The sequence below is a fragment of the Seriola dumerili genome, unplaced genomic scaffold, assembly GCF_002260705.1.
Source record: "Seriola dumerili isolate Sdu_G_001 unplaced genomic scaffold, Sdu_1.0 BDQW01000003.1, whole genome shotgun sequence".
Taxonomy (NCBI): Eukaryota; Metazoa; Chordata; class Actinopteri; order Carangiformes; family Carangidae; genus Seriola; species Seriola dumerili.
This window is the reverse complement of record NW_019174258.1, coordinates 18,079,451-18,092,930: the sequence shown is the minus strand read 5'-3', so window position 1 is coordinate 18,092,930 and position 13,480 is coordinate 18,079,451. Positions and strand designations below refer to the sequence as shown.

The 13,480-nt window shown below is 40.7% G+C and overlaps 1 protein-coding gene across 2 annotated transcripts in view; it reads left to right on the top strand.

The window, feature by feature from the left end:
* efl1 (elongation factor like GTPase 1) overlaps window positions 1-13,480 on the top strand; it is a 117,063-nt gene that overhangs the window by 27,250 nt on the left and 76,333 nt on the right. For both annotated transcript variants that reach the window (XM_022741190.1, XM_022741183.1), the window contains 3 exons: window positions 5,474-5,631; window positions 5,852-5,997; window positions 8,472-8,607. In XM_022741190.1, coding sequence (XP_022596911.1) covers window positions 5,474-5,631; window positions 5,852-5,997; window positions 8,472-8,607 — 440 coding nt within the window. The remainder of the gene's footprint in view (window positions 1-5,473; window positions 5,632-5,851; window positions 5,998-8,471; window positions 8,608-13,480) is intronic.

Here is a 13,480-nt window from a genome sequence, read left to right as displayed (position 1 = left end):
GTAGACAAAAAGAATGTTACTTGGAGCTTGTGGCAAAGAAAAATAAAGGACGCGAAAAAGCAAATATGGCTAAGAGCCATGAGTTTGTGGCTAGCAGCTTAGAGCTCAGAGCCGGGCTGTTGGTAAGAGCCTGGACTACAGAGCTTTCAGCTTCTAGCTTTCTAGCCTTCTCTAGCTGCTTCTAGCATCTTCTCTCGTCTTAGCATATAGTCTATAAATGTGGATCACACAGCAGTTCTTTGACTGTAATAATAATAATATGGACATTCTGGATGTCATGTAATGTGTGTTACCTCGTGTGAAGGATGCTGACAGTATGATCACATGAGGAACATTGTCTTAAAGTCTACATTTACATTTCAACCATTCTATATGATAAAAGTTTGGGATTTAACTATTACATAGAAACATCTCATGAGTTACAGAACAGCTAGATATTTAATTTTACATTCTTCCTCAGATCTGTGTCTGTGAAGAGAGTTCTGCTGGTCACTACCCAGGATTGGAATGTGGATTGTAGTTTATGACTCTCATCTAGAGAGGGACAGAGGAAGGGAGGTTGGTGTGTGTGTGTGTGTGTGTGTTCATGCATGGCACAGAGAGGCTCCTTCTTTTGGTGTTACTTGTCCTATATAAGAAACAATCAAATATCATTATTGTTACAAACTGGAGATTTTGCCTATATTCTCCAGTTGCCTGGTGTCCATTGGTTGATCCTCTGGAGCTGACCCTTTGACCCTTGGTCTGGTTACGCATCCCTCTGACATGCTAAAAGCATGAACTGTTTGTGAGAGATGGGTCCTTTGTCTCTGTTTCCTATCAATGTGATAATTTGATGGTGGGAAGAGTCACAAAGTGTCAATTTTGGGTCCGTAACTCTTCATGTCCTTACAATGCACTTTTTTAGTGGCTTGTGACTGATTCCATGCCAAGTATGTACGTTACAATGGCCTTAATTTTAAAACCAAAAAAAGATTATAGCTGCAAGCGGCAATTCGTGGGTTCTAACCGTTTTGCACTCCACTGAGAGAAGCAGCCAAATTTTAGCTACTTAATGCTTTGGTAGACCTACTCGCTATAACAACCTGAAGACATCTAAGTTTTATGACGATCACACAAATGGTTAATAAGTTATGGCCAATATTATCTAGGCCCCGCCCTTTGGAAAGACATTCCATTCGACCGTGGCCATGTTTTTCAACTGATCTCGCTCATTTTTAATAGAAATGTGCCTCTCAATCAACCAAGGCTGTACACCAAATCTGGTATTGATAAACTAAAAATTCAAAAACTTCTATTCATTTTACTGTTTTTGATGTTATGCTAATTAGCTCAAAATCCATAATGGTAGTTGCTATTATCACAAAGCCTTTTTGTAGTGAATATTGACCAATAGCTGATAGGTACATTTGAAGACGATGGGACTCTGTGCCCTCTGGCGGGGGCAGGTTGCATTTTCATAAATATTTAACTTGCAATAAACACAAAACTATAGATACATAAAATCTTTTGTGATTTCTTTTGTATGTTCCTTTGTCAACTAAAGCCAGTTGTAGCCTTGGGTCCCTTTGTAATGCTTATGAACAAATACTGACATTGAAGTGTTGCCCTGTGTGCTGAAGTAGCTTATATAACACATAGAGCCATATTTTATTATCCAGGGAAGCCTTTGTTGATTACTTGTATTTGGCATGTGATTTGTTTGTGTGGTGTGAGAGTGGCAGCCAGAACCTGAAAGCAGAGGTGCAAACAGACAGAATCCCTGGTAGGAGGAAGGAAAGATGTGAAGGTCTAAAAAATCTGCACTGGGTAGCATCTTTTAGATTGATGAAAAGGAGAGGGGCAGACATGATATAGATATACAGAGACTGTGACCTGCAGCTAAGGTCCCTTCTGCATTTGTACTTAGAACATTCCTAAATGCACAACATGAACACCACAGCCTTCAGAATACTGCAGGATAAAGCGTACAACATACTCTTCAAGACCAGCAAGACTTCCAGTGTTTAAGTGAGAATTTGTATAAGGCAATTCTTTTCCATCAAGACAGCTAAACAGCTGACTGAGAACTTTATGAATGTAACCTCTAACTGATGATATCCCACTGCAGGGCATTCATGCAAATGTCATAAAGAATATTCTCTCAGCTGCTCAGTTACAGTTTCATACACTACCAGAATGGAAACATCTTCCAAGTGTTTGGAAGCCATTACTTCATAACCACAGTGGGCGAAGCCAGAAACCAAGTCCTGGCATTTCCATTATTACCACTGAGAGACTGATTTGACCTCCTGAGGAAAAAAGCAGTGACTTTGTTACGGTCTGATAGAAAGCATGAGGTACCACACAGCAGAGTGTTTATGTAGATGTTTGAGCAGCCCTAGGCTCAAATAAATATTACATTATATTGATAACCATCACTTAAACATCTGTCTGCTTTTAGTTTGTTTGTCTTCTTGGTTTTGGAGGAAACAATGTGAGCGAAGTGAGCCTTACTGAGTGAGCTGACTTTGACTGAAGCTGTAAGTCAGAAGTTATTTGTTCTTAAGACCAGGCCATCATCCAGCAGGGTTTGCTCTTTTGTGGTTTCCTGTTAGAATCCTGAATTCACGCTGTGGCTCCATTTATATCCAATTTATGCAAAAGAGAGGTGCAGTCAGTCCAAGTGAATCGGCAGGCCTGCTGCTGTTGTCAGGGGCAAATTATGGGCTGTTTTAAGTAGATTGTCATCATGGAACTGAACTCCTTGTTGGATGCTGTCGGTCAGGCCTATTGTGAGCAGCTGTGTTGCTATAGTCACTGTGGTCTTTTTGAAGAGGGTATGCACACTCACACATACGCCAACACTTTGACCACACTGCACATGCACACACAGACTGCATTGCATACACACAGACTCACAGGTCCTGTAGCAGAGCTGTTTTTACAGCTTGCCCCTGAGGTACATATCTGAGGAATCCAAAGTTTGCCACTTCAAGAATGTTTACTGAACAAAGTTGGTGTTTGAGACATGGTTTCAGGTCAGAGAAGCAAGCACAACATTTCAGATGTTGACAGAAGTCCCACTCTCCCATTGTCCAGTACAGGGACAGTATTGTAGTACATGTAAGCTGTGTTCATATACATACATACAGTTTGGTCACACAGTGGAATATAGAATTGTAGTTTGTAAACTTTTTAAAATACTTACTTGGTGGCTCATTTTAATTAATGAATCACATTTCATTTAATGAATGGGTGGCCATGATAAAAGTAAAGGGGACAGAGAAGGAAAGGGAAGAAGAAGAATATGCATGTGTCACTCGCTTTCATTATGTCAAATCATTTGAACATAATCAGGCTGTTATTGAATTTTAAAGTCAGAGTCAGCAAATGACCATGCCACAAATATTAATTTTGTTGGTTTATGAACATGTCACCTAGTGAAGGCAGTACTTAGTTTAAGGCCCTGTTCAGACCTGGTACTAACATTTGTCTCAGGTGATCTGATCACAAGTGGACGGCTCTTAGTTCAGGTGTGAATGCACCCAAGACGATTTTACGATGCATTTGAGATCCAATCACTCAGACTACATTCAGGGGTGATCTGGACCACATGTAGCCACATTATATTAGCAGTATGAACATGAATATTATATTGAACTGTTGGCAGTTGGTCTTAGACCGTAATATGTACTGTGGGAGTTCTATCACATCGTCGCCATTGTTGTTTACATTCAACCACGAGCTGAGCCTGCGGTCGCATGTGACGTCATTCATGAGACCCTGATGCATTCATTGCAATATTGGTGGATGTTAACCACTCAGTATGTTGACTGTCTCACAAGGGAAAAGACACTTGATCTGTTGTATGCAAATGTCAAGGAGGCCTTCACTGCTTCAGCTCTACCACCACTTGGCAGATCAGATCATAATCTGGTTTTTCTTCAGCCTTCCTACAAACCCTGTGTACTGAGGCAGGCTGCAACCTCCCGCTCATTCAGGAACTGAACACTAAACTGAACACCCCTGTCGCTGAGGATGATGTTTCAGAATAACTGACTGGTAGCCATCCCAGTGCATGTGCACTGTACCCCATTCCCACCAACCTCCTCCAACCCAGATCTCCCACCATTGTGCCAGCAATCACACTTGAAAAATGCTTCATTTTTTTCAGAAACATTTCCAGCCACATTCAAACAGGCTCAGGTACCACTGCTGCTCAAAAAACCTTCACTCAACCCCGCTGAAGTCGAGAACTATCGACTGGTCTTGTTACTTCCATTCTTATTTAATTCTAATAAAAGGGCAGTTTTTAAACAGCTCTCAGATTTCATCTCATGCACCGCCCTCCTTGATCCAAATCAATTGGGCTTTAAAATCAGCCACTCCCCTAAAAACAGCTCTGTGACAGAGGAGTCATCCTCATATCTCATCTTGATGTACCTAACCACAGGCTTTGACATGGTGAACCACTGCATCCTGCTGTCTGTACTCTTAAGATATCAGCATCCTGGGCAAAGCATCTTGAACCCTATCTTACTGGGCACTACTTCAGTGTGTCATGGCAAGGGCAAATGTCCTTACATTTTTACATTTGTCCCCTCCTCACAGGGGTGCCCCAAGGATCAATAGTGGGGACCCTTGTTTTTGCAACATACACCACCTCCTTGGGGCCAGCTATCCACTCACATGGCTTCCCATATCACTGCTATGCAGACAACACACAACTCTACCTGTTGTTCCTGCCAGACAACCCCACATTCAACTAGACCTCTCTAAGACTGAACTCTTAGTCATCCTGGCCAATCTGTCTCTTCATCATGATATCAATAACAAAATCACCTCCCCAACCAAGGTCATAAGAAACCTGGGTGTCATGTTTGATGAACAGCTCTCCTTCTCAGACCATGTTGCATCCGTCTCTTGGTCGTGTCTCTTTGCTCTATACAATATCAGAAAAATCCTTGTCTTACCTGACTCAGTACACCAACCAGCTCTTGGTCCAGACCATGGTTATCTCTTGCCTTGACTACAATCACCCTAAAAACTTGAACTCAATCATTCAGCCTTATGCTCCTGCACTATGCGCTATAGAGCCCAATGGCCACGCCCAAGCCAAATCACTACTGAGCGATTTTTGGCAGCCTTAAAGTGTGTGCAAGTGTTTGAGTTTTCAAGCATGCTAAAGCCCTCAAAAATCAATTTTTCCAGCCGAATAATTATAATCTCAGCAAAAACAAAAGGTCCCAACGGTCCCTGGCACACTCGGTGCTCCGGCCCCAATAAAATAATCATCAAGACCACAGCCTTCACTTCATGTTTTCCAACTCTCTCTATGGCCTCAGCTGACACCCTGCTCATCACACATTGCTCATCGCTCATCTCTGATCTCAAGGAAACAGTTGTTATCTGGTGGTCTGATGGAATTGTGTGTGTGTGTGTGTGTGTGTGTGTGTGTGTGTGTGTGTGTGTGTGTGGTGTGTGTGTGTAGGCCTTTGACCCAGGAAGAGATTGCCCAGCGCAGAGAGCTTGCTAGACAGAGACATGCTGACAGAATGGCAGCTGATCAGACAGCAGCAGAGAGCCACGAAGACCTCACTCTCTCAGGGAGTATGCCACAGGAAGGCCAACCTGCAGGACTCAGCATAGGTAATCTAATGAAATCAAATAAATGATTAAATGATCACTTATAATTACATGGATGTTATGTGAAAAGCAGGTATCAACCTTGATAAATGTTTGGATGCTTAAATTGTTAAATGTTTCAGACTCAGCCAAATAAAAAAGAAAACGTTAGATGGTACCCTGGTTTTGACTCTTACAGGAACACTTTCCATTTATATGTCTGTATTTTTTTTCTGTCTGCCAGCTAAAATGGAGAGTCTAACACTGAAAGAAGAGGAACAGAGGGAGACCTTCATAGCATTTGCCCGTGTCTACAGTGGGGTGGTCAAGAAAGGACAGAGAGTATTTGTGCTGGGACCAAAGTATGACCCCACCCAGGGCCTGCGCATGGTAAACCCACACCTATCAATCAACTTTTACAGTACCTGCTTCAAACTTGTGTGTAATGCACAGATCTGTCATGAATTTGCAGCTTTTTGCCATTGAAATATTAGGTTGCGTATACAAGTGTTTTTATTTTTTTCGGCGCAGTAAAATAGAATCGAAAACACTCACAAATTAAAACCAAGAGCTATACAGATTCTGTTGCAGACTGATAGGTCTGTAACTGACAGTGGACCCACAGGGGAAATCAAATTCCAATGACTCACAGCAAGTTTACTGAACCTTATGTGTTTAATTATCTTCTCTGGTGTCACTAGAGCTCACAGAGAAGCACTGTTTATGAGCATTATTAGAGTTGTGAATGATCAATTGATCAAAAGAAATGCAATTGCCGACTGTTTTGATAGATCATTTCCCTAATTTTTCAAGTTAAATTGCCAAACATTTACAGGTTCTAGTTTCTCAGGTGTGAGTATTTGCTTGTCTGCTTGTCTTTGTTTTCTTTGTTTTTTTTGGTTTTGTTTAAATACAACATCTGTAAATGGAAAAAAAGCACTAAGATTGCACACTAAATTCAAAATGACAGACTTCCTTTGGATTTAGGGTATGGCACCAAGAGTCTCCAAGAGTTTTTGTAGATATAAAGATGATACACATGCCAACCTGTTTCCATACATCTAGGTGAGTGCTAATTGCTAACAAGTGCTAATTAGTTTTTTTTTTTAAGTTTTGTGAGTTTTAAGGCATAAAATCAAAACCCTATGACCACCAAAATTGTAAAAGTAATTAGGGGGCACAATGACCCACATCCCTTGCTAAATTGCAATATCAAATCAAAATAGCCTACTCACTAGTTTGAACATGGCTGCAGGGTTAGTGTTAGTTTGGTGAGTTTTTACACATCCGAAAGACTTAAAAAAATGTGTTCATTAAATGAAAATTGACACACAAAATCCAAAAATGCTAACTTCCTGTCCGGTGAAAGATATTATTAAAATATGTATTATGTCCTGAATGATGAGGGCAATGATCCCACCGAATTTCATGAACATCCTAGCAGGATGGAGACGTGTAGGAGAGTTGAAGGGAAAATAAATAAAAAAGGTGCTTCTTCTAACTCCAGAACTTGCCTCACAATCATCACATATGTAGGTTTTCCTCAGTATCAAAGTAATCCAGAGACAGATATCTGTACATCAATCTGGAAACAATATGAGAGATCACGCAGATGTGTGTGTGTGTGTGTGATGTACTGGGATAAGAGTGGATTGTTTCAAAATCACTACTAATACTCACTCACCTAAAATGATCTGCCTTCAAAAACTTCCAACTGTCAAGTATTCACAATACTAGAATTACCACAAAATGCTATATTTCTAATGGCAAAACAGAGGCTTACAAGTCACCACATCTTCCCACGATGGAAGTGTAGCTACATCAAGCTCCCAACAAAGCATGACCCGTAGTGCTTACTACCAAAGCTGCTAGACCTCAAAGAACTGAAACACTGCAGTTCTCTGTTACTTGAGCAAACTGTACTGTATCAATTGTTAGCAAGCTTTCAGGAGGGCACACAGAGGATGATGAGTTTGACTTGATAATACATGTAATATTTTTATGTACCAACTAATGAAGCTATAGCAATTAGGGATGCCCCGATTGACCAGCCGCTGATCATTATTGGCTGATTGGCATTAAAAATACATGATTGGTAGATGGAAATTAATACTTCTAGTCTCAACCTTCAAACCGATCACCTGTGGTTAACCATGTGGAACTTCTACAAAGTGTGTGAGACTGATATAACGTATGCCATCTGCAATGCATGCCACAATAAAATACCTACAATTTGAATGCAGCCTGTATCTGACTTGAAATCCTATTATTCTTCAGTTTGCATAATGCAACTGAGTTAATGTTCTGAGACATATTGCCTTTTATTTATTAGACTATTTGCATTGTTTAGCGTATTGAACAGGCTTAGTATTTTATAATGTGTAATATCTGTTAATAATTGTGTTAATTCACGTAAATTAACATATGTAATTAATTAACTATTACATTGTGTAAGTCATTTCTCCTTACTGTAGGATATGTTACTTTGCTCCTTTCACAAAGTAAAAGCAGGTTGTTGACTGAATAAGGATGGCTTATTATGGTCTTTTTATCAGGTTACGCTGCTGTGTGGTGGAGGTCCCTGTTCCATACAAAGCTAAGCAGGCTCACCAACTGCTAAACCAGCTGCTATAACAAAACGCAAAAAATGATTGGTAACAGACATGGATCGGCTGATCTCACTCATAAATGATTGGTATTGGCTGCAAAAAAATTGGGGCATCCCTACTAGGCGTGATTGCTGATACTTCATTGGAGGACATATGAGGACTCGTAATACAGAACATCTGAGCCACCTATCAGCTACATCAGTGACATAAGACAAATCATTAAATTTACTGTTTCCATTCTCTCATCTCTGCCAGCTGTCTGAGGGTTGCAGTGCCTCAGATTGTGTGCCCGAGGTGCCTCATCTCTCCTGTTGTTCCATGGAAAGCATTTACCTGTTGATGGGCAGAGAGCTAGAGGAGCTGGAGGAGGTGCCTGCAGGAAATGTCCTGGGTAAGTACATCTGTTTCTTCTCTCTGGTTACTGCAGCTTTTGTTCCCTGCTTTGTTGGACAGAGTTTGGGTCACTTGTAATCTTAGAGAGTCTGGAATCAGGTGAGCAGTCAAAACAGATTTGATTCCAGTTTTGGAGCTTCAGCAGTGTGTGATTAATGAGTGTGTGGTCAGTGTGGTTTGACGCTATCTGGTGTACATCATGTAGTATGGATTTGTTAAGTAGGAGGAGAAAGTCAAAACTTCTTGAGTTGTGTCATAGACAATGTTATGTTACTGGCATTTGGAACACTTGTGAGACTTGGAAGGGCATGAAACACTCCTGTGTACAAAAGACGAGCAACTTCATTAGAAAATACCGACAGGTGATGAATTACAGAAAAAGCAACATGATGTGTCTTTGTAAGGTGTTTGACAACCATGTGCTACCACAACAGCCTCAGTGCACTTGGGCATTGATTCAACAACTCTCTGGAACACTACTGGAGGATGGACACAATTTGGTGTTTTGATGATGGTGGTGGGCAGCACAGTTGTACCGATGAACAATTATCTTGGTGATTGACAAAAGATGACGTGTGGAGGCATCTTCATTTAGGGAATAAAAACTAATTAATTCAGGTTTTTCCTTTTTTCTGTTTGTATGCCTCTGCGCCAGCGATAGCCAGAGCCGGAAGCGTATTCATATCTTGAATTTCCCCTAGGGGATAAATAGAGTATCTATCTATCTATCTATCTATCTATCTATCTATCTATCTATCTATCTATCTATCTATCTCTATATACTGTATATTATACATTGTTTTTGGGTTGTCCGTCTGTCCGTATGTACGTCTGCCTGTCCCATTCTTGTGGACATGATATCTTAGTAACGCCTTGAAGGAACGTCTTCAAATTTGGCGCAAATGTTCACTTGGACTCAAGTATGAACTGATTAGATTTTGCTGGTGAAAGGTCAAGTTTTGGCATTGTGAACAAAATATTTACGTAACGCCATGAGGGAAGTTCTACAGATTTGGTAAAATCATTCACCTGAACTCAAGGAGAAACTGATTAGACTTTGGTGGTCAAATGTGAACGTCATTGTGACCTCACAAAACACTTTTTAGTCATTACTCAAGACTTCACACAGCTATAATGATAAAATTTCAGACAAATGGTTCATATTTTCTATAACTCTAGATAAACAGGGATGTAATTTGGAACTAGCCTGAGTGGAGGAGGCAGACAACCACGAGGAGGTGATGCTAGTTTTTCATTTGTCCCCATGTGTGTTTGGTTCTTTGATTTAAAAAAAAAAAAGAAAAAAAAGTCAAAGATAGAAAACACACATCCAGTTACCAAGCTTAAAATTCTTTATGTGAAGCTAAATATTAAATAGAATCTGATAAAACATTTAGCAGTTCAGATCACCTGACCCTCGTATTCTATGTCAATTATGGATAAATTCAGCAAATATGATGTTGTGGTTTGAATGTATTTGCAACATTGAAGCTTTCTGAGATGATAAAGCTCAGTGGAGACAGCAGCTGTGTTATTGGTTTCTAGGAGCAGGGAACTTAGCTTAGTTTCATGATGATCAAAGAAATATGCAGATTTAAGAGTTGTAAGATCACTTGCTATGTACATTTATGTACATGGGTGGCTGTGGCTCTGGAGGTTGGTGCAGGTTGGTCATTCAATCCTCAGCTCCTACAGTCCGCATGTTAAAGTGTCGTTGGGCAGGACACTGAACCCCAAATTGCCCCTGATGTATCTTTGGTTTATGACTGAGTGTGATAGAGATGTGCTGTGTATAGAGCAGGCGCTGTATGAATGTGTGTGTGAATGGGTGAATGTGACTCGCAGTGTAAAACGCTTTGTTGTCATTAAGACTAAAAAAGCTCTAAATGCTATAAATGCGGTCCATTTACATTTGTATAATTCACCTTTAAGGATGTACACAGACAAAAATGGTGTTACACGACAAATAACAAATACAACAGAGTAGAGGGGAGACCGTCTTCGCTACCATGTTTTTTTAAGGCACATGTGGAACATGTCTGCATACACAGACCCCCAATTGTAGTATGTATAGAAGAGCATATGGATCCATGTGGAAGTATGAAAAAATCTTTAGTCCCACCAAGTCCTACAATGCTCTGATTGGTAAATTGTTTCTCCAACTGGGGAAACTGCCATCAGTGAGAACAATATTTGAATCACTGGATAAATCAGCGATATGGGTGCCAATTCAGAGGACTTGACCCAGGCTAATCATCACCATACCAAAGTAATGTGTTACCTAGTTTGACACCACTTACTGTAGGTGCATCTGTTCCTTTCTGACAAATGACTTCAACACTTCTTTTGTAGACAGGAGCTTTAGTTTTTTAGGATAAACACAAGAAACTTGTGCTGTAAAAACTGGACCAGACTCAGTGAATAACTCCCTAAGCCCTATGATAACTATTAATTCAGCTACACAGACTAATGAGCAGTGATAACTAACATGTCTTTGGGGTCATCAGGTGGGAACCTCCTTTCACCAGTGTTTCGTCTAGTTGGTCCCACGACACCTCCAGGAGGCTAGACAGTGATCACTGGCGTCCCAGAGTCACTCCCCTAATGCCAGCCATCACTGCTCCTCACACCACAACTATTTTCTCCTTTATCTTGCCTATGCTACCACACACAACATCATCAACTAGGACAAAACACACTAGCAGATTCAGCAAACAAACTCCCCTAACCAGTTGGAGAAAATGGCGGCCATTTTGAATGAGGGAGGTAGAGTCAGGGAGAGGTGCCTGTTTGGGCTAGCTCTCCCCCGCCGGGTTAGGCTGTGCTCTACCTCCCCCTACTCCCCCACTCTCCAACAACTCACCTAAAACAAACAAACTCGCCTAGACAGTCAGAGACACACTACAGACCAATTCAGAGCAATACAAACAAACCAACTCACCTGAACTAACCGCATGGTCTCAAAGAGGCTCACACAGGCCACACCCTCCACTTAAAAACACTTCCTCTTCCTGGATTTTCTTCCTTGCTTCTCCTAAGAGTCTGTCTATCCTAAGTGCTCCCCCTGCTGGGCCCCCAGCTACCATTACTTCTTCTCATCCAAATCCACTGACTGGATCTTACTGCCTCATCTGACATGTCCTTTACTATTTTCCTCACACTCTGTCCACTTCCTCCTAACTCCCTCACCAAAGAGACAACAGACCTTGCTACAAATCCTCTACATCCTACTTCCACTGGATAAATCCTAACTTTCCATCCTCGCTGCTCTGCTTCTTCCCCTAACTCTACATCCCTTAGCTTTTTCCTTTCATATGCTTCTTCAACTGAAGCCTCCCGCGGAACAGTCAGCTCTATGAAATATACTTTCATTCTACTCCTAAGAAGAAATTTAGCACCCCTCTATAATAGGAAAGGAAGGAAATCATTGTTGGTTTTTGATGTGTGAGCTGTGGTTAGACCCAAGGTCAGTATCCATTGTAGAAGAAATTGCAGCACAGAAATGCCAAAGACATGTTTGAGATAATGTTGAAACAGTGACACCATTACATTGCATCAGGTACAGTTCTTACCTTCCACAAATAAAAGTCAATTCACTCGTCTCAGCCTACAAGAAAAGTTGTGTAATGACTTGTGTGGTTCTGGGGGAGTTTATCATGTCTTAGAAAATAACTCTGATGATGTTATTGGGATTATCTCAGATAATTTACCTAAACTAGAGCTGGGCGATATGGTCTACAAGTAATATCGTGATCATTTTAGGCTATATAGCGATGCATGATATGCCGCGGCATAGAATATATTGCATATGTTTTCCACCCCTTGACCTAAACGTAAAACCAGCATTGCAAATTGAAGGTTTGGAGTTTGACAGATGAGGGCTCACAGACAGGGAGGGTGTGATAAAAAACATGGTATTGATTGCATCATGGAGAATGTAGGATCCAGCATTGTTGGAGGTTGAGTCATACTGTGAAGTAAAAGTCAGAATATCCCGACTTCTGCAGTTTTCATTTTGACCAGCATGTCGCTCTTGGTGTATATACTGTGTCCCACAGTTAGTACTGATTCATAGCACTACTCCTATCCAGCACGTTTCTCTTCTGTATACGTCACTCTTAAAAGCTGTGACCTAAATTTTGACTCAAACCCAGATCTGAATGTGTGGACTGGGAAGCTACAAATGAATTGCCCATGGGGGATAAATAGAGTTGTCTGAACTAAACTGGATCCTTCCTAGATTCTCATATCATCACTTTAAGCCTCTGACCTCCACATCTTTTCACCATCGTCCCTAGAAGAAGATGAAGCAAGAAGAAATATGAGCTGAGGCTTAATAAATGTACACATATTTGCAGTCTTTCTCTGAAAATCACACAAAACGTTTCCTATGTGCATTCTTGATATGACTCGTCGCTGTAGATGACTCGGTAGGCTGGCTTCATATTCCACAATCAGTGCTTTTTTTTTTTCTCAGAAACCTATACATAAATGACCTCTTTCATTATTCTACACATTTAGACACACATTACAGCAAATTAAGCATTATTTATACACCCCAAAGGCTCCAGCCTCCATAGCTAGCAGCTGTGTAGATGAATTTTCTGTGACGTTATATATAGTTTTTATGAACCATTTTTTGGAAAGTCAAAAATGTAGCTGAGGCACTGTTTAATACAGTTAGGCATGTTGAGTCCAAGTTCAAAGGTAGAAACTGTTTAGAACTGGCTCTTATTTTTATGTGCTAATAATATTTATATTTTTGGGAACCCTTAATTTGATGGCTGGCATTCAAATGTCATCGCTGCGTCACGACAACTTACTGGATTTAAGATTTATGGACTGTTGTGACTGTTTTCATTGTTCGTCTG